Raw genomic sequence first — 22,300 nt, 5'->3', positions numbered from 1 at the left:
TGTTTTATAAGTGGTGGATAATATCTGGTTTGCTCTTTGCAAAAAAAAAAAGTATGCATAACTGACATTCTCTTTGCCAACCCCACAGTCAACCATTTCCTTTTACCGCAGTTTGCTTTATACCGCATGTTCACCAAGCCACCACAGCCCAGTGAGTGACCTTGGCCAGTATGCCACCTCCTAATGGCCATACCCATCCGCTCCCTTCAGTGGAGTTAGAGGCTAAACTTTTTTTGTGTCCAAACCTATTTATAGCAATCATATACGTTAATATAACTTTTATAATTAAATTAAATATTATGTAAATAGCATTTTTTTCTTATCAAAACTAAAGTAAATGCTTTGAAAAGTCTCAACAAAAGTGAGTCAACAAAATTAATACCCAGTTAGATGTGGTTGAGACAATAATAAGATGGGAAAAAAACGTCAAAAATATAAAAAGGTTTTGCATTCCATATAATATCTCTTTAAGAAAATAAACAAGACTTATAAATACATATAGATATATAAAGAGAGAGATTATAGGATATATACATCCACACAATATAGTATTCATTATTGATATTGTTTGTGTAAGAATGACAATTTAGCCCTCTAACCAATGAACCTAAATTCACAGAAAAAATCTTGGCTTCACCTCAAATGTGTGTCAAATGACTTGATGTGTACTTATAGCATTGCCATTTTTATGATTTCCATTTTAACTGACTTATGGCATCAGGTAAGATTTAGGACTTAGAATAGTTACATTTTCTTAATTGCTTATTTAAAAATTCCTCAATGTATAAATAACAATGTAAGTATGGTATCATTTTGTTTTAGTTGTTTATTCAGTAATTCATGCTCTATATCAGTGATTATATTCGACATAAAACATGAACACTTCAAACTTATAAAAAGAATAAAAATAATTGATAATAGCTGATTAGTAAGTAGAGGGATGAGTCATATTTCACAGTTCTTCCAACCTGCATTAGTAGATCTGGATCGGGCTTGCTGACTTCTGCTGCCAGAATGTGTCCCTACCACTCCAATGCTCACTCCAGCAAACATACAATGATTGTCATCCCAAGAGAACACTAAACTGTCTCATATCCCCTGCTGCATCTTACAAATTAAAGTTAGAAAAGCAAATGTTAAGGAAACAAACCATGATTCCATAATATTTCAGAAATTTCTAAAGCGGTGACTTTCTCCTTACAAACTGCCACCTTACTCTGCTCTCTACACAATGACTTCATTCATACTTTGGGGTAAAGAACTCTGGAAGGAAGAATAGCAAAGGAAACTTCCTCTGATCAAAGAGAGCTCACATAGGGCCGACCCTGTGGCGCACTCGGGAGAGTGCGGAGCTAGGAGCGCAGCAGTGCTCCCGCCGCGGGTTCGGATCCTATGTAAGAATGGCCGGTGAGCTCACTGGCTGAGCGTGGTGCGGCCGGTCACAAAAATGACAAAAAAAAAAAAAAAGAGAGAGAGCTCACATAACTGCTTAACAGGCATATAATACAAATCTAATCGATGTAAAATTAATGCATTAATAGTCAGTTGTGCAGCTGTAATTCACCCACTGCATTTAAATAATAAAATTAATTTTACATAATTATTAAATTGTCTCTTGTGCTGTAGTGCTCTTTTACCTGCTGGTAATCCTGCCGACTGGGCCAACTGTCAGGCTAGGGCTGGCTCTGGAGCTCACAGACCCCTCAAGCCCATTGTCCAGACTGGGTCACAAACCCTTTACATGCCAGGCTGGGTCACCAGACCCCCCACACGCCAGGCTGGGTCACCAGACCCCTCACACGCTGGTCTATGAGCTACGTAACCGGCCAAAAGGGTCCTTGGAGCCATAGGTTCGAGAGCATGGCCATGTGCGGCAGATGCCCAAGGCACTCAACGCCAGCCAAGTGGTGGCACCACCCATGTGCACTAACTCCACCCACACACAACTTACTTACAAAGAATGCACCACACCACCCCCAACTGGACATAAGGCAAGGGGGTCTGATTAAATTATTCTATTTTCCCAACATGTGCTATTTGCTACCATCAGTTAGGAGTTCCAAATTACTTTCACTGAATCTGTAGACTTTAGAAAATGATATTGAATATGATGCTTCTACAAAAATTAATAAAGGGCACTATTTAAGTGAAGTTCTTTTGTTGTTGAAAATTAGATGAAAACAGTTCTTTCACAAAATTCTTGCTAAGCTAGTTTTAAGATTAGTAAAAACAAGATTAGTTATGTCAGAGTGGTTAAGAACATGGGCTTTGATCCAGCTGGGCCACAATGCCTGACACTGCTGACTGTCTTGCTCTACTTCTCCCTCTCACCTGGCCTCTTCTTTCTTGGCCTCTGTATGCATTCTTCCCTCCTCATGGCTCATTCCTGCATCCTACACTAGCCTCCTCAATGTATGGACTTTTACCATCAACACTGGAGGTACCTATGATATCCCACAAGGTCCCACTACTGGTATCTGGACACCAGCCAGGGTGGCATAGCTAGCCCATTGCTCACCAGTGGCCCCTGGGTCCTTCAGCCATAGATGCTGCCTTCTCCTGGGATGATAAACTCTATCTGGTTCTGGGCACCCAGGTACATGTCTTCCTGAAAAGGAGAGCTATGCCCTAGTAAGTGGTTATCCAAAGTGGCTGGAGAAGAAACTTAGGAGCTCTCCTGGGATCAGCCTTGAGACAGTGGATGCAGCTCTTACCTGTCCTGGGTCTTCTCAGTACTACATCAAGGCAGGTGAGGGGCTTCTGGGTACCAAGGGGTAGCTTTGTTCTGCTACCTCTGCATGGCGTAGATTCCCACCAGGGCACAAGAAGAAGTAGGTCAGGATCCCCATGAAATGGAAGTCATGTTATCATTGGTGCCTTCTCCTCAGGACAGTGGCTGTAGTGGCTGGACTTGAAGTCAGGAGCTCAAGCCATGTGGACAGAGCTTCCATGGCTTCATGAGAAGGGCGACAGGGCCCTGTGTGTGGAAAAGTCCCTCGGCCCCCACTTGTGTTCCACCAGTAGTCCCAGATTGTACCTCATCCATGGCTCCAATGTGTACTGCTACAGTGATGTGGAAAAACTGAGTGCTGCCAAGACCCTCTGCCAGCCCCAGACAGTGGCCAGTCTTCTGTGCTGCAGCCACTGAGGGGTCTTCTGACATGAGGCTGCCCCCAGCCCCTCCAGTTTCCTCACAATAAAGCCAGATTGCCTCTTAACTTGAAAAAATAAATGGGCTTTGTAATCTGACAACCTAAGTTTGAATCCTAGATCTGCCCTCAATGCCGGGCATATGTTTAATCCTAAACATTAATTGTTTTTAATATCATTAAGAACATGTTATGTGAAAAAGAAATTTTGTGGAAAAAGAATAATCAAAAATCTCTTCTCAAAGAGAGGAAGTATAATATAGGAAGACTCTCATAATAGACAGGAATAAATTCACATTTCCAGTCCTTACCCCAAACCCCATTTCACAAAATAAACTCACAATTGTAAGAGAAACCAATTCAAAGAGAAGCAAATAGCAAAGACAGAGTAGCATCCACTAAAGCTACCCATTTAGATAAAGGGGGTAGTTGTTTAGTTAATGTGGACAATAGTTTCTTATTAGCCTTCCTACCTGAAAGCAGAAATGCTGCTATGTTTTATATCTGTTTATTGGCTTTTCACCTAGAAACTAGAATTCTATGTACAGTAACTTTTGTTGGAGCAAAGCTCAGCTAGAAAGTGTAGAGAATAATAGTTGCCAGAAAAGAAAAAATATCACAGAGGAATCTAAAAGGAGTTTTCTCACCCTTCTCCCCCCACCAGCTATAAGTGATGGAGAGAAGACTATACGGCTGATTTCTGACAAGGTATCTGAGAACTTGTTTAGACACAGTAATTAGGGTATTTAGAGATGAATTACAGAAAGTTAATTGCTCCTGTTTTTAAATATAGATCTTTATGTTTAAAGTCATTTGCTGTAAGTAATACTTATGAACCTGAGATCTCTTTGAAACTGGACATGTAAGTTTCATAGTTTTGTTGAAGTAAAAGAATTTATTTTCTTACAAATCATAAGTGTCATTCTCCCCTCCCACTACACTGTAAGTTGCTTGTGTGGAGGAGTAATGTTTTAACCACTGATGACTCTTCAACACTCAGCACAAAACCAAGCACATATTTTATATTTAATAATGAAGGAATAAATTGGTTAATGAAATAAAGGGAAGAAAAGCAGGTCCAAGATAGTAAGAGGTACAAGCTTGCCATCTAGTGGTAACTTGGTAAAAATGTACATTCTGTAGGAAATTCTCAGAAAAGATAAAAAAGTTGACAGAAAATATGACTTCTAAGAACAGATGTCTTGGCCAATCTTGCCACTTAAAAGCTTCATTTATCCATGATGTACACACTGTTTTAATGATGCCAAATAAAGTAGCATATATGTGCACATCCTTAATATGAAGACTTTCTGGTTACAAGAAATCATATAGTAAGAAAAAGTCATTAAGATTTAGACATATATAGTGACTGACAGTTTGACGCTAGGCAGTGACAAGACTTGTTATTCTCCTATATAATTTATTAAAGCTATATTTGAAATATTTAAAAATATTGTGATGTACTGGCCAAAGGTTTTAAGATTCTGCCTGAGAAAACAAGCAGTGCTATTCTCTCCCATCTAAATTCAGTCTGTCTTGCAGTTCATTAATAAATCATACTCTACTCTATTTAAAACTGCACATTAAACCAACTGTATTCCATCTACTTCAATGTATGTCAACAGGAACTTACTGTCAACTAAAAGAACAAAATTCCTTGCTTTTTCCTCATGTCTATCAAAAGAACCAAGTGTTCCTAAACTTTATATGCATCACTCCCAGCTTGGAGCATTTATTAGAACCACACTCAGAATTCTTGGTTTGTTGATTCATGGTCTTATTGTCTCTGTAGAATATCTGACGTTTTCCTGTTCTACTTTTCTAGTTTACAAAGACAAAGAGCTGTTGTTCTTAGAATCCATGCTTCAGGTTAAAAGTTAATAAACAAATAAATGCAAATATAACAGTATTTCCACTTTCAGGCAGGAGCCTCGTCCCAGGAGGCCTCCTCTCAGCTTTGCTCCAACTGAATGGCACAAGAGCATTAGGACTCTTTATTATCATGTTCTTTACTCATCTGGAGTTTCTCTGGCAAAGGCCAATGATAATCGCTGTTCTCTGCTAAAGTAGCAGCAGTCATATTCAAAACAGTGAAAATTAAAAATTGTAAATATATACTTTTTCATGATACAGGCAAAATTTACCAATTAAGTACATGCGATTCTCTTTTTGAATAAAAAATAAAAATCAGAAAGAAGAAGCAAAATAAGGATGAACTGTTCTTATTGGGAGTACATTTGACCTAGTTGTGAGCATAGTGTCAGGAGAATCAGAGTCTTTCTAAAGGCTGGCCTGACCTCCTGGCTAAGTTTTCTGTGAAGTGTGATACAGCTTTACCGGCAGTAGGTGTCACACAGAACTAAAGGAAAAGGGCAGAGGAGCCAGAAAAAAAAAGCTAATCATAGAGAAAGGAACTAAATATTATAAAACTGTATTCACACATTTTATACGGATTTATATTGAGTAAAAGGAGCTAAAACCCCTGTATCAGTTGTGAAAACACATTTACATCTGCATATTTCCACGAATGTTCTATTCACCAAAAGGAGTTCAAAACTAAGAGCTCCAAACACTTTGTGAGTGAAAAAGTACGTGGCTGGAAAGCCTAGACAACAGGACAGAAGTTGATGAGTCGCTTGTACTCACGGTGGTGGTGGTGGTGACCTCCTCAGTCACAACCTTCAGGGTATCGACCACGGAGATGTAGCCCAGACGCTTAGCAATCGCCAAGGCAGTGTTGCCATTCTGAAGAGAGAGTGAAAGGGAGAAAGAGTGAGAAATGAGAGGGAGGACTGCGAAGTGAGCCAATGAGATCACCCGCTGCTCTGCATGAGCCAGCACTTCCTTCCAAAACAAGGCACAGCTTAGGAAAATCACTAGTTTTTACCATTACATCTAAATCTGTCTTTGTAACTTCTTTAGACTATAGCCCAGGTCACCATGGTAACACAACAAGCTTGCATCTGCCTGCTCTTTTTAATAAGAAGCACTTGACGTTTTAACCCTAAGGTAATCAGACATCTTGTACAAATACTGTATTGTGCTCAGAAAAAGCACCTTTTGAATTGAGGACGATACCTCCAAAAACTATTAGCAAGACCAGATACACTTATTCCTCATCAGAGGCCAGGCCATCTGTTGCAGGTAAGATGTTACCATAGAGAACACAGTAACATATTCAGCTACAGCTGTGCAGAAGCTCCCTATGCAGCAAAATAACACAAGCAGGCAATTCGGGCTGCTCCAGCCCAGGACACTAGGGATCCCAGTTTGTTTAATTGCACCGCTTAGTTTACATTTCAATGGCTCCACGTCCCGGTGAGCTTTGTCTAAGCCAGAAGCTCGGAAACTGTGCCCCCTTAAGAAAGCGGGGGTGGTGGTGGTGGTGGTGGTGCTGTGCTCACATCTGAGAGCCAGCTGTAAGCAGAGCACGTTCCAGCAGCCCAAGTGGAGGGAGGGCCCCACTCTCCAGAGACAGCCAACTGAGTCAAGCCGACTGCTTTCCCTCCCAGGGCACTCCCAGGAAGTCACACTGACTTCTGGAAAGGCTTTCCAAAAATCTGGGGCTTTCCAGGTCCTGGGGGCTTATTTAAGGAGGATGTATGGGAACTCAGCTCAGACAAGAGGCCACCAGGGCAAAAGAGGAGGAAGAAGTCATGGAGACAGGCAGCTGTGTCTGCCTTACCGCAGTGGTGGCGTTGGGCTTGGCCCCGTGCTGGAGCAGGACGTTGATGATGTGCGTGTGGCCCTGCTGGGCGGCCTGGTGCAAAGGTGTGTAGCCGTTCTGTGGACAATGGTGGCAGTGAGCCGAGCGTCCATTCGCAGAGGGAGAGGAAAGTTATGTTAGCCTTCATTTTGAATTTTTTAGTCTTATTTACAACAAAACTATCAAGGACGCTTTGTTTATTTGGAGCCCAACATTACCAGCAACCCATTTCTCAGCAGCAAACACTCCCTCACACCTTATGGTCTGCTAAACAAAGAGAAAAGACTAGCTTATGAAACAACAAGATTAACAGACTCCAAATTATAACTATTATTATATTTTAACCCATGAGCATTAAAAATGGGTATGCCGAGAGGAGATGTAAAAGGAGAAAGGGCATTATCTCCGGGTTTTCTTCTGTAGGAAACAAGGAAGAAGAAAATTGTTTTTAACTGAGGGCTGCAGAGGGTCACACGCTTGTTCATTATGACTTTCCTAATCATTAACCTTTGGGTTAGCTTCAGGGATTCGAAGTCAATAAAAGTAAACTGAATCGTGTATTCCTTTCAGAGGACAGCTATGGTCAAAGATGAGCACACAAGTACACTTAGAGAATGAAAAACTTCATTGGAAGCTGAGTGGCCCACTCTCTATAACAAAAAGTCTTTTAAAAAATAGGTTTTTAACATTCTGGTCCAGACTTTCACGCAAAAGACCTGTAATCCATGGTTTGTGAGGAGTTGCTGTTAAGGTTAGTGTGAGGCCAGTCTTGCTCAGAACTGTGGGGGGTGGTGAGTGTGGTACAGATTAATCATATATTCACATTAATTTGAAAAACTGCACTGTAATTCTCGGAGGTACAAAAAAATAGTGACAGCAATCATTAATTGAACATTCATTTTGTGCCAGATACTGGGCCTTATAGTGACTGTCTCTTTTAATCTTCGTTATCACTCTAAAAATGAGGGTGCTTTGTACACAGGAGGTGTTTCACATACAGTGGTTATAAATGAGTGATGAACACATAATTGAACAAATGAATACTTTTGTTCCCATTTCAGAGATGAAACTGAAAAATAATAAAGTTAAGTAATTTTTCCACAATCATTCTATGTTCAGATCCTGTGTAGAAGACCATGACAGCCAATGGCTATCAGAATTACTTTTTTTTTTTTAATCTACTTGCCTCACCCCCAATAAAATTTTATCTGTATATTTTAGTCCCAGTTGTCCTGGACTCTAAGTTCTGAGTGACCCATTCATACCCTGAGCTCGTAAGAGTATATATATATCCCTTTTACCCAATGTCACTGCTGCCTCATGTCTAACATATTTGCTTATCCTGTTTATATGAAGTGTCTGTCTGTACACATGGCTGCTGTATGACTCCTTCCATACATTCACTGGGGCTGTCTGCCCATAGGATTGTACCCATATGTGTGAGGGTCTATCTGTCTGCCAAAGTCTGGCACATCCTCAGCTCTGCATGTGAGGGGTCTTATGTATGCTATACATCCCCACAATGGAATTACCCCCAAGAAACCTGGAAATATAAATCAATCACAGGGATTCTGAGAAACTTATAGCTACTGCAGAAAACTGCCTTCAACTCAGGTAATCAATGGACATTTCATGAACCTAAAGTAAGTGATATCTCTTTTCCTAAAAATTCTTCCTTTCCATTGTATTTATAATGTCCTACCAACAGAATTTATTTCACCTCTTCAGTATCAGCCAAATTAATTCAGTCAACAAGCATTTACTAACTACATGCTATGTGCTAAATACTTGGCATAAAGTTAATAAAATTACATAATAAATTAATATACAAATATAATATAATTAACATAAATTACCTATAAATATATATAAATTAGTAACGTTAAATATAAATTAATAATGCCAAAGTGACAATCTTGCCCTCAATCGATCATAGTATACAGAACCGTCAAGGAATACTGGGGCCAGGAAAAAGTTCCCCAGGACTAAGTTAATTTAATCTTTACCTGAAACCTCTGGTGAGTGAGGATATTTGCCAGGGAAGTCTGAAGCAACTCAAAAGCTTTTACATGAACATTTATTTGAATCTTAATCTGCTGTCATAGGCCCATCTGGCTAGGAGCTCTAGACCTAGTTCTTCTACCAACTATTAGCAAATCCCCAAGCCCTCTAAACCCCAATTTTCTTATTTGTAAAGTCGAAATGGCCAAGATATCAAGTTTGGTGAGGAATCAAATAAATTGTCCATGAAAATGGGGTTTTTTTAAGCTTATAATTCTAGTGAACATCACTTTGGTTATTTCCTTACTGAAGAACTCTATAATCTTTCAGTGTGTGTGTGTGTGTGTGTGTGTGTGTGTGTGTGTGTGTGTGTGTAATATATATATATTTTTTTAATTTCCTTTCGCATGCTGTAGTTCTAAACCCTCCACTGTGTGTGTGTGTGTGTGTGTGTGTGTGTGTGTGTGTAATATATATATATATTTTTTAAATTTCCTTTCGCATGCTGTAGTTCTAAACCCTCCACAAGTTAAGCACATAATTAACCAAGTCTGGTTTGCCTCAAGCTGATGTGACAGGGTTTCATCCTAATTTTAAGCAACTGTTAGTCCCATAAAACACGTTTACTTTTGCAAATCTTTTATATCAAGTTGTGAATGTTTGAGGAGTAATGCAATACATATGTTTATATTCAAAGCAATGAAAAAGTTCTTTAGTAACTATGGTTACATACAGAATGTGACAAAAAAACATAATTTCTTCTTCAGAGATGTCATTCCATGTGAAAAAATTGAAGTATATGTCTATCTACTACCCTAAAGATATATGGTTCCAAATGCAAGTAAAAAGTACATAGTTCACTTAAAAACTCTGAAATGTTAAAATGAAACTTTTCTCTCAATCAAATGACCATTTGATGCAGATCAAACTCAGGGGAGGCCATTGATATTCTGTAGACAATACAGTGTTTGCCTTCCAACTGTTGTAACAATTTCAACAATGAAATACTTAACAAAAAAATATGGTAGGCATTTCAAGCCCTGCTAACAGCTCATTGCTTTGTTGCATTTATGCATTTCAGGAGAATACCTGGGTTCTAACAAGAATGTCTTTCTTGGATTGCTTATATGTGAGCTGGCTCAGCAATGGTGTTAGGAGTTAACGCCTATTACAGGTTTTACATAAATCTCTAATACAATTTCATGAAAACTCAAGAAGTGGTCAGAAGGTAGGCAGCAGCTATTCTTGCCAGAGTAAGATTATAAATTTGAATCTCAAATGTTAATAGTATTATTTACAATCTAAAGAATAAGTTTACTTTAAATTGGCTTATAAATAGACTTATGTACAGAAATGATTTTGTTTCTGCTTCTAAGAGGACATAAAAAGAAAGACTGACTTACAAAACTTCTATATATTTTTAATTAGTAGCATTTTGAATGATGGCTTTGAAAGCTCCTGAATGTGCTCAAGCTAATTCTCTTGAGCCCCTCATAGTTGCCATTGGGGATTTCTGATATATGAATTAAAAAAAAAACACAAAACACACAAATAAATATTTCTTTGGACCAATGAACCTGGACCTGCATGTTATATTATGCATAAAAGCAGTAGTTATGCCATGCATTTCTCTTCACCTTGAACCAATCTGAGTGCACTAAAGTACAGTGTTATGTTCTGACTTTTCTTTGCTGAATAGCAGCCTTCAGATACCACTGGGACTAACTTGGAATCAAGTCAGCTCTGCATTATCCTTGAGAACTTCCAGCCCAGCCCTTACACATTACTGCCTCACTGAGCATGACCACGTGATATTCCCAATGTGACAAAGTTCATTAAAAATGAAAGGCATGCAGTCTAGCCTGCCTGTCTGCATTTCCTCATGAGAGGGTGAGGGGTCGTGAGGAGGAGGGCCAAGGCCCTGAAACAATACAAAGATAATCTGCCAGAACATCAAGATGTTCTTGCAGGCGTCTATGGTATCCTGCAGTAAACTGTTAAATGGACATCAGCTACTTTAACTTTATAATAGAAGTTGTTCTGAAGCTAACCTACATGGCTGTCAAAGGTTATTAGAATGAAAATCTCAAACAATTACAAAGTTACATCACCTCTTCAAAATCACTTTAGAAGAACTAAAAAAACAAACAAACATGTAACTATGGTAAACTACTGAAGTGTCCAGATGGCTGAACCTTTTTGCTTACAGAAAATGAAAATTATAAGTATTTCACCTTGGTTTTTGCATTAACATTTGCTCCCTGCTTCAGAAGAAAGTTGACCATTTTCACATTTCCATAGTGACAGGCCACAATTAAAGGAGTGTAACCAAGCTGTAAAAAATAATTAAAAAAAATTAAATAAGTGAAGTAGAAACTTACTACTCTGGTGGTTAATGCTCAAGGGAAGAGGAATTAGGTAGCTTCTGTTATTGTCAGATGAGTAACAATTCAATTTAACGGTACAAATATTATTTAGCAGATTATATATGTGTGCTGTGGATATAACTATGGGGACAAGCAGATCCCTGACCACAAGGAACTTAACATCAGCAAGGGAGATCAGACACGTGTGACAATCTGACCGAGAACTAAGAAAGAGGCACAAATAAAACGATCTGAAAAAAAGGAAAAGAGACTGACTGATAGGATCAGGAGAATATGCAGGAAAGAGGTAGCTAAGGAGGGCTTGAAGAATGAATACATGAGGATTCAAGGACATAGACAGGGAAGAGCCACTTCAAGGGCCTAGAGACAAGTACAGGAGGAAAAATGCAAAGCCTCTGGACTAGTTATAGCAATAAGGGAGAGGGTAGGCTTAAGCCTGGAAGACTGGAGTCTTCTTGTGAAGGGTCCTGATACCGTGCTGTCCATTTGGACTTGATTTTAGCAAAAATGGGGAGCCACTACAGTTTGTGAGCAGGAGAGAGTTATGATAAAGGTTATACTTCAGAATGTACTTTTGAGGAGTGAGGACCTGGACATGGGGTGAACTGAATGGGGGCTGCTGGGAATCCTCTAAGCTAGAACCTGTCATAATGTTGACAGTGATTGCTTTACCTTTGTATGAGCATCCTGGTCAGCTCCATGCTTAGTAAGGATATCAGCAACATTCACTTTGTCTTCCTGGGCTGCAAGGTGTAAGGATGTGAGTCCACTCTATAGAAAGAATGGAACCAAAGGGCGATGTTTCAGGAAGAAAATACATTGCATCATCTATAACACCATGTTGACAAAAATCCTGGAAAACTCATAGCCTCTCCCCAGAAACTGCATCTTTTGATATCTAGGACAAACTCTCTGAGTTAACATGACTCTCCATCTAAGACATATTCTCTAAGTTAATCAACACTTTCAACAAATTACATTTTCTATTTTCTATATTGTGTTCTTATATTATTATGTGAGACTTTAAAATAACTCAGCTAATAATAAGCTCTCAAACGACATTCATTTCAAACCCATCTAGGCCTCCTGCTGAATCTATTTATTCCCCTAAATAATTGATCAACTTCTACATTATAACCATAGCAGTAATCTGCATTTGCATCAATAAAATATCACATCAATGTAAGAAATGTACAGTTACAGGAAATAAGTTCAGAATAATTTTCTCTAGCATTCCAAAGACTGTATACCTTATTTTGGGTTTTGCTAAATGCTAAATTAAAAAAAGTAACCCCATCATTTATATAGCACCATTAACTGATAGGTTTTATGTAAAAAGTTTGGCATATATAATCAAGTAATTCTTTTATTTAATTGAATATGCAATTAAAGTACAATTAGGAATTATTGAAAAATGAAGGAATGGAGAAAGACAGGGGAAAGTGTTTTATTCCATCAACGACACACTTTGGTAGCTTTATTACAAACACAAGTAGCTTCCATCCAGCAAAATTGAGATTTAAAGAGTATCTTTAAAACCTACGCCATCTGTATGTTTAATAGATATTTTTTGAGTACCTTTCATATGAGAAGAAGTGTTCTAGGCACTTGAACATAGCAGTGAACAAAAGCTTTTGACCTTACTGAAGTTATATTCTGACTTATAGTATATTCATACCATATGTTTCTCTCTCCCACTATTGCTCAAATACCTAGTATATTTATCCTCTTCCTGTACATCCTGCAGGTAGAGGTAGCTACTTGGGCTCTGAGTCAACATCCCAAACCCCCCCGTTCACATCCAGTTAAAACCAACCAGCCCTGTTGACCATCACTTTGCAGCCTGCTCTCCTGTATGAGCACGTTGGCTGAGAAAGTTAATCGATGTTCTTCAAAATTCATCATCTCCAGCCATGGTGCTCCTTTAGAAATCAAAAAGTACTTTGACCTTTAAAAAATATAAGTGGGCTTTCTCAAGGGGGTTTCAAGATGGCGGTGGCTGCGGCGGTTGGCGCCGACTAGCTGAGGTGGAAAAGCCGGCCTCTGGGCCTCAGGCAGCCAGGAAACTTGTGTACCTTCCTCTCGCCATCTCTTAAAGGAGGAATGCTGCTGCTGGCCGGTCGTGGGGGCTGACTGCCACTTTACCCCCAGCAGGAGAGGCTGCCACATTTACAGGCAACAGTTTTGAAGTGTGGAGCAGGAAAAGTACTGTTTCTTAGCTGCAAAAACGAGTCTCTAAACAGGGAACACGGCGCCAGGGCTGCTGCAGATGCAGACAGGATCCCGGAGGCCGGGGCCATGCTGAAGGGGGCCAGCTGCCCTATTCAGGATTCGAGGTTTCAGGCCGACATAAAAGAAGATTCCTGGGAGCGCCCGAGCCGCGCTGCGGGACCGACTGAACAGCCAGAGGAGGCAGCGGCCGAGAACGGGGAAGGCGACAAACCAGAGGCAGAGAGTGAGCGCCCGACCTGGCACAGCCCTGTGAGTGACCCCTGGCCCAGCCCTGTTCAGGGGGCTGACGCCCACCCGGCTCCTGCCTCCCTCACTGGTTCACTCACCGCCCCGGGGCTGCCTCCATTTTCCCAGGTGCTAGCAGCTCCGCCCGGCTCGGCGCCCTCACTGAGCCATCCCACTTGCTTGCCCCGGCGCGGGGTTTTCTGGAGCCTGCGGGCCAGCCTCCCCTCCCACCCCCTCTGCGGTTCTCTGGCGGGGCTGGTGGCGTGGGGTGTCCCCGGCCAGTCTTGGGAGGGCAAGGAAGTACGGGTGGGCCGACTGTCACTCCACCACACCCTGGACTCCGGCCCCCGGTAAACTTCCTGTTACTGGGAGGCAGATACCATCTCTGTGGCCACCAGTTCGGAAAAAAGCCTAACCAATTTCTGGTTGGGAATAGTGTGGTAGGAGAGTTCCCAGGTCCCCTTGAACCTGCCGGAGAGCTGGCTGCAGGTGGGCACTAGATTCGGTCTATGCCAGGGAGATACAAAGGTGAACAAGTCCCGAGAAAGATCTACACAGTGCTACAAAGGCACCCAGAGTGACCGGTCGTCTGTGCCTACCAGAAACCTAGTAGACTTCCTGGGCGAGGCGGTGCCAAGCAGGGTCTTGAAGGCCCAGCTGATAGACGAGCGTTGCAGAAGACACATCCCAGCCCAGCACAGTGCGCACAGAGTGGGGAGACGTGCAGCCAGGGAGGCGGAGACTCGACAGAAACCACACACCCTGTGGGGTCGCCACTGCATGATCCAACAGCCTGGGCCTGAGCACACAGAACAGGGAGAAGTCCTGCACAGGAAGTGAAAGCTCAACAGAGATCACACACCCTGTGGTATGTGATCCACCAGCACAGCAGAGTCCAAGCTGACCAGAAAGGTGGCTCCCCGGAGAGGACCAAGACCCGAGGCAACCACACACACGAGGCACTAGAGGCCAACTGAGCAGTCACGGAGGTAGCCAGACGAAATTGGCAACCACAGCAACATCTTAGTTAGTCATTAGTCTCAAACCGGTGGACTGTGAAACCCCCTGCCACAATGAATAAGCATCAAAAAAAAGATACCAGAAATACAAAAAATCAAGAAAGTACACCACCAAAAGTTAATAAATCTCAAACTCTAGATCCTATAGAACAAGAAGCCCTTGAAATGACTGACAAGGAATTTTGAGTGATAATTCTAAGGAAACTGAATGAGATACAAGAAAACTCAGCTAGACATCACGATGAAATGAGGAAAAGTATACAGGATCTGAAAGAGGAAATGTACAAGGAAATCAATGTCCTGAAAAAAAATGTAGCAGAACTTGCTGAACTGAAGAAGTTATTCAGCGAAATAAAAAACACAACGGAGAGTTTAACCAACAGGCTTGTCGAAGTTGAAGAGAGAACCTCTGAACTTGAAGATAGGCTGTTTGAAATAACACAAGCAGACTAAAAGAAAGAAAAAAGAATCAAGGACATTGAAGAAAATCTGAGAGAGATATCAGACAACCTTAAGCGCTCAAATATCTGAGTCATGGGAATTCCAGAAGGGGAGGAAAATGGAGATTCCATTGAAAACATATTCAACAAAATAGTGGCAGAAAACTTCCCAGGTATAGGAAAAATCACAGATCTTCAGATCCAGGAAGCTCAACGATCTCCAAATGTATTCAACCCAAAAAGGCCTTCTCCAAGACATGTCATAGTCAAATTGGCAAAACTCAGAGACAAAGAGAGAATCTTAAAAGCTGCAAGAGAGAAGCGTCAAATCACCTATAAGGGAGCCCCAATCAGGCTAACATCAGACTTTTCATCACAAACCCTAAAAGCTAGAAAGAAATGGGATGATATTTTCAAAATACTAAAAGACAAAGATTGCCAGCCAAGAATACTCTACCCTGCAAGGCTATCCTTCCGAAATGAAGGACAAATAGTATATTTCTCAGACAAACAAAAACTGCAGGAGTTCACTACCACACGACCACCCTTACAAGAAATCTTCAAGGGAGTACTGGGTTTGGTTCCTGAAAAATATCTACCACTGCCATAAAAACCCAAGAAAAATCAATAGCCACCAAAAAAATAAAATACTTAGGAATTGAGTTAACCAAGGAGGTGAAAAATCTCTATAATGAGAACTACAAACCACTGCTGAGAGAAATTAGAGAGGATACAAGAAGATGGAAAGATATCCCATGCTCTTGGATTGGAAGAATCAACATAGTGAAAATGTCCATACTACCCAAAGTGATATACAAATTCAATGCAATCCCCATCAAAATTCCAAAGACACTTTTCTCAGAAATGGAAAAAACTATCCAGTCATTTATATGGAACAATAAAAGACCACGCATAGCCAAAGCAATGCTGAGCAAAAAAAATAAAGCTGGAGGCATAACACTACCTGACTTTAAGCTATACTACAAAGCTATAATAACCAAAACAGTATGGTACTGGCATAAAAACAGACACACTGACCAATGGAATAGAATAGAGAATACAGAAATCAACCCACACACTTACTGCCATCTGATCTTTGACAAAGGCACCAAGCCTATTCACTGGGGAAGGGGCTGCCTCTTCAGCAAATGGTGCTGGGATAACTGGACATCCATATGCAGGAGAATGAAACTAGATCCATACCTCTCACCGTATACTAAAATCAACTCAAAATGGATTAAGGATTTAAATATACACCCTGAAACAATAAAACTTCTTAAAGAAAATGTAGGAGAAACACTTCAGGAAATAGGACTGGGCACAGACTTCATGAATACGACCCCAAAAGCACGGGCAACCAAAGGAAAAATAAACAAATGGGATTATATCAAACTAAAAAGCTTCTGCACAGCAAAAGAAACAATTAACGGAGTTAAAAGACAACCAACAGAGTGGGAGAAAATATTTGCAAAATATACATCTGACAAAGGATTAATATCCAGAATATATAAGGAACTCAAACAACTTTACAAGAAAAAAACAAGCAACCCAATTAAAAAATGGGCAAAAAAGCTAAGTAGGCATTTCTCTAAGGAAGATATACAAATGGCCAACAGACATATGAAAAAATGCTCAACATCACTCAGCATCCAGGAAATGCAAATCAAAACCACATTGAGATACCATCTAACCCCAGTTAGGATGGCTAAAATCCAAAAGACTCTGAACGATAAATGCTGGCCAGGTTGCGGAGAAAAAGGAACTCTCATACATTGTTGGTGGGACTGAAAAATGGTGCAGCCTCTATGGAAAATGGTATGGAGGTTCCTCAAACAATTGTAGATAGATCTACCATACGACCCAGCCATCCCACTGTTGGGAATATACCCAGAGGAATGGAAATCATCAAGTTGAAGGTATACCTGTTCCCCAATGTTTATCGCAGCACTCTTTACAATAGCCAAGGGTTGGAACCAGCCCAAATGCCCATCATCGGATGAGTGGATACGGAAAATGTGGTACATCTACACAATGGAATACTACTCAGCTATAAAAACGAATGAAATACTGCCATTTGCAACAACATGGATGGACCTTGAGAGAATTATATTAAGTGAAACAAGTCAGGCACAGAAAGAGAAATACCACATGTTCTCACTTATTGGTGGGAGCTAAAAATTAATATATAAATTCACACACACACACACAAAAACCGGGGGGGGGAAGAAGATATAACAACCACAATTACTTGAAGTTGATACGACAAGCAAACAGAAAGGACATTGTTGCGGGGGAGGCGGGAAGGGAGAAGGGAGGGAGGTTTTGGTGATGGGGAGCAATAATCAGCCACAATGTATATTGACAAAATAAAATTAAAAAAAAAAAAAAAATCAACCAGTAAGGTTGCAAGGAAAAAATAAATAAATAAATAAATGCTTTCTCTATTTAAAAAAAAAAAAAATAAGTGATACCTACAGAGAGAAATACATTCTCCTTGAGAAGAGGCTTTTTGTTGACGGCCTGAGGGGTTTTAATCCTTATAGTTCTGTATGAGCTCAGCTTTGAGTTTCATTAAATATCAGAATGAGATAGAAGACATCTTTTGCATGAAAATTTTGTCACTCCTAAACAAATATAATTTAATCCTAATGTATAAAAAATCTGAATATTAGGACAAAATAGAAGATTCTTTCTCATCTTGATTTTCTCCACATTAAAATAGCAAACATAAAAATATTTCTCATTAAGAGACAGTTGGTCTGTTTAAAAATGCTGTTGAAATGATTATTAAATGATGTGATCATCAAATCTCAAAGACATTTTTAATAGCCTTTCAAATATGTGTGCTGTTTTCTACATTTGCAGAATGGAGTTTCTACAATACAAAATTACAAACTAACCACCAGTATGAAAATCCTCTATAGTTTATTATGGAAAACTTGCATATCCAAATCAAGTTATGTAAACCTTTCTAATAAACCAAAGTTCCCTGTCCCCCACCCAGAGGTGCCTCTGATGCTTGGCTCAGCTGGAGGATGACTTGGGTGGTGGACATGGGCCTGTCAGCTGAGACGCAGTTATTTGGGCCAAATCCCAGATGGAATCACCATCATCATCATCTCTCTCTGTCTCTCTCTCTCTGTCTCTCTCTCTTCCTTTTTCTCTCTGTGGAATTTGGAATTAGAACCAAACACTAGCACAATCTGGACTGACTGCTTGAACTACAGCAATGTTAATGCTTGGGAACTATGGGGTAGCCTCTTCAGTCACATGCACAAAGAGGAAGAGAAAGCTGATCTACAGAGAGAGGGGAATGAAACGGACTTGCAGAAAAAAGTCAAGATGCAAAAATGTAGCCACACAGACTGAGAGTCTGTGAGAGTTCTCCTGTGCTTCCTGATGATTTTCTAATCCCTCATAAGGCTTGACTCCCTTCCTGTCCTTGGCTTCCATAAGATATCCCCATTTCTTTTTAATACATCCTTCCTTTTTGTTCCAAGTTATCTCTGATTGGTTTCCGTTTACCTTAATCCAGAAGATTATTGACTGAAGCAAGGGGCAAAAACAGAATACCTTGGTTGACATGTGGATATTGGCTCCCTTATCCAGAAGCAAGGTGACCATATCCGTGTGCCCCTCCTGTGAGGCCAAATGGAGTGGAGTTACACCTTGCTTTGTCACAATGTTAGTCTCTGCTCCATAGTTCAAGAGTGTGGAAGCTATCTGCATTTGATTCTTCTTGGCAGCAATGTGTAAAGGAGTATAGCCATTCTAAACAAAAACAAAAACAAAAAACACATGTATGATAAGCATAACAATTGCCCTAAATGTACCTTTGAAGAAAATAAGAATCTCTAATTAATAAAGAAGTTAAAAGTGAGCTTACAGTTAATCCAAACTCTTACACATCACAAGATTCCATCCAACAATACCCAGATTACTGCAACCAAAATCACAAGGCATCCCATTCTACTATAAGACAGATAAATACCCAAAAGCCCAAAACTGAAAATCCCCTCCTTATAATATTGGTTCTCTCCTAAAGAGCAACTTAAATTAAGCCAGGTTCCTCTTCCACGTGAGTGTCCTTTAAATATCTGGGGATGGTTTTCATATCTCCCTTTAGTCCTCTCTTTTACAGGCTAAACTTCCCCATTCCTTCAACTATTCCTGGTAGAAGAACCATTTCCAAACCCCTCGCCATTAAGGATGACCTGTTCTGAACTGATTCTAGTTTGACAATAATGCTCTTGAATAGCGCTACCCAGAACTGAATGCTATACTTCAGAGATAGTTTTAATAGTACGGAATACAAGGGAATTATTTCTATTATCTTGTTATAATACTCTTACTAATATGCTTCTAATTGGATTATATATTTTTTTACTCATTCAACAAATATTACTGAGTACCTAGTGTATGCCAGGCAGTGTGCCAGGTATAGGGATACAAAGGTGAACATGACACGATCCCTGTTGTATTCTAATGGAAAAGATATGAGACAATAAAATTGGCTTATGTTAATCCTGTGGTCAGTTTAAACCCTGGATCTCCCCTTCTTTTCCACAATCTGCTACCTCAAAAGGAGAAACATGAGGCTACTAGTTTATGTGATTGTTTGTGGAATGGACTAGGATAACTCATACTTTGCTTACAGGAGATGAACTCTAAACCCCATACTTAGTTCAAAAAATAAATAAAATAAAATAAAATATATCTCTGGAATAAATGTAATCTGAAACATATATTGTTTCTTTCCTTTTCTTTATCAATCTAGTAGAATCTTCCAAGAAAAATATGTGATAGAGATTAAAAACAGTTGCTTTGCCATTTACTATAAAATGCTGACGGGAAAGACAGCATAATGATCAAGTGCTTCTTGTGAGACTACTATAAGAGGTATTTTAGGTCATGCTATTTCCTTAAATCTAACTGCAAAGCATACCAAAAAATAAAAAGCAGTTTGGAGAATTTAAATGTGTTCATGTGCCATCATCAAATCTTGATCCTCAAATGGCCTCATATATCTACTCTGTCCCCATGTCTCCAAGCAAAAATAGCATCTTTCATTTTGACAAATATTTCTCTTCAATCTGCTGAAGGAAATTCAGCAGCTTTCCTTGAAAGCCTTTTCAGGACCTGATCACAGATCCCAGATGCTCCAGTTGCTTTAGAATATTGCATTTGAGTCCATGGGCTCTGTTGAATAAAAGACACATGGATTTTTGTGGACCATGTAAGTTTAGGCATCTCCTTTTTGCTACAATGTCCCAGCTTCCCCCAATCCTTCAATATAGGCTCTACCACAGTTAGGTCAAGTATCAGGGCATTTGCTAATGAGACTTATATTGAGGAAGACAGGGTGCTTTAACAAAACAACAGGAGGACACCAAAGAGGATGTCAACTTGGGCAATGGAAGACGTCTGACCATCCGGTAGACACTCAACCTAGACACTCAACCTGCAAGATCTGAAGAGCCCTCCTACCACACAAAGAGTAAAAATTTTGGTACCAAGTAACTGAACCCTCCCACCCCCCTGGTAGAAAGAAGCAAAGAGGTTCCAGGAGCCAAGAGACTGTGTGTGTTGGGGGGAGGGGAAATTGTTGTGAACATAAGGAGAGTCAAAAGTGGAAATAGGGGTGGGTCCTGCCAACGAGAAGCCTGAGTGGCCCCAGAGCTGAGGGACGCATACTCACTGGCCAGCTGGGGCAGATGAGTGGAAGACACAAGAGGAGCCTCCCCACAACACCTGCTCCACTGCGGGCTCTGAGGTAGAAGACTGCTTTAGCTAGTCTTCTGGACTTGGTACCTGTGTGCCTAAGAGTGAAGACCAAACACGATAGAGACTAGAGATCAAGGCTGAATTTTTCTCCTTAGAAAAACCATGCACGTTATTTTATAATCCCAGTCTTCTTTTGCAAGTAGATTGAGAGCCCCTTATGGGAAGAGAACAGACGTTTTAGGGTTTTACCTCCCACCAAGTGCCTACAATCCTTTTCCTTACACATAATAAGAGTTCAGTAAAAGTGCCGATGAGTGTTGATGAAGACTTTCGTGTCTATGTTGAGAACGGTCAACCTGGAAAGCTAATGAAGAAAACGCTGGCATGTTAGACAGATCGCAGGTTTCATTCCATTACACAACTGCTCAGTCTTCATTCTTTCATCCAAATTTATTTAGAACACACATCATACCATATTAGATACCTCAGGGTATCTGAGGTAACTGAATATGACCCGATCACTGTCCTCATGTAGATTTTAATCTAGGTCGAATAAAGACATGAACATAAATGCAGAATTGATGAGATCACAGAAAAAAGGGTAAAAAGGAATAAGAACTGTTTGTATAATTATAAAAATTTGGCCCCCTCTTTTGACAGTTCAAATACTTTATTGTAACCTTTTTTAAAAAAATTTTTTATTTTTTTTTTGTCTTTTTCGTGACCGGCACTCAGCCAGTGAGTGCACCGGCCGTTCCTATATAGGATCCGAACCCACAGCGGCAGCGTCGACGCGCTCCCAGCGCCGCACTCTCCCAAGTGCGCCACAGGCTGGGCCCTATTGTAACCTTTTTATTGGCATCAAAAAGATATGTATATGAGGGTATTTCAAAAAGCTCATGGAGAAAATGAAATTAAAAGATAATACAAATCTTTCTATGAACTTTTTGAAGACCTCTCATATATATAGATGTATATGTATGCGTGTGTACAAAGTTTTATATATATAATTATCATATTTTACTATATATAACATGTCTATATATAAAATACATGGTATTATACAAAATATATTTTTATATATAGTATTTCATTTTATTATATACACATATATGAATAATTTACATAGATATGTGTGTATATAATGTACATATTTATATAATGGAAGAGGAATAAATCTCTCTCCACTGCTTTGGGACACAATGGACCTAGTGATTAAGGATGGTGGCTCTAAAGTCAGTCTGCCTGAGGTCATGTACTAGCTCTAACATTATTAGTTATGTGACTTCAGACAAATTAAACTATTTAAATCTCAATTTCTCATCCACAAAACGGAGATCACTATAAAACCAATCTCATGGGAGTCTTATGAGATTAAATGATATTGCATGTTAAGTGTTAGTCACAGTGTTTGGCA

General features: G+C 40.0%; 1 protein-coding gene across 4 annotated transcripts in view; it reads right to left on the bottom strand.

The window, feature by feature from the left end:
• Positions 1–22,300, bottom strand: part of ANK2 (ankyrin 2) — a 249,644-nt gene that overhangs the window by 88,039 nt on the left and 139,305 nt on the right. For all 4 annotated transcript variants that reach the window (XM_063108814.1, XM_063108813.1, XM_063108815.1 and 1 more), the window contains 5 exons: positions 18,733–18,930; positions 11,916–12,014; positions 11,091–11,189; positions 6,835–6,933; positions 5,796–5,894 (listed from right to left, as the gene is read on the bottom strand). In XM_063108814.1, the coding sequence (XP_062964884.1) occupies positions 5,796–5,894; positions 6,835–6,933; positions 11,091–11,189; positions 11,916–12,014; positions 18,733–18,930 (594 nt within the window). The remainder of the gene's footprint in view (positions 1–5,795; positions 5,895–6,834; positions 6,934–11,090; positions 11,190–11,915; positions 12,015–18,732; positions 18,931–22,300) is intronic.

Source organism: Cynocephalus volans, chromosome 9 (assembly GCF_027409185.1).
Source record: "Cynocephalus volans isolate mCynVol1 chromosome 9, mCynVol1.pri, whole genome shotgun sequence".
NCBI lineage: Eukaryota > Metazoa > Chordata > Mammalia > Dermoptera > Cynocephalidae > Cynocephalus > Cynocephalus volans.
This window is presented reverse-complemented; position numbering and strand designations above follow the sequence as displayed.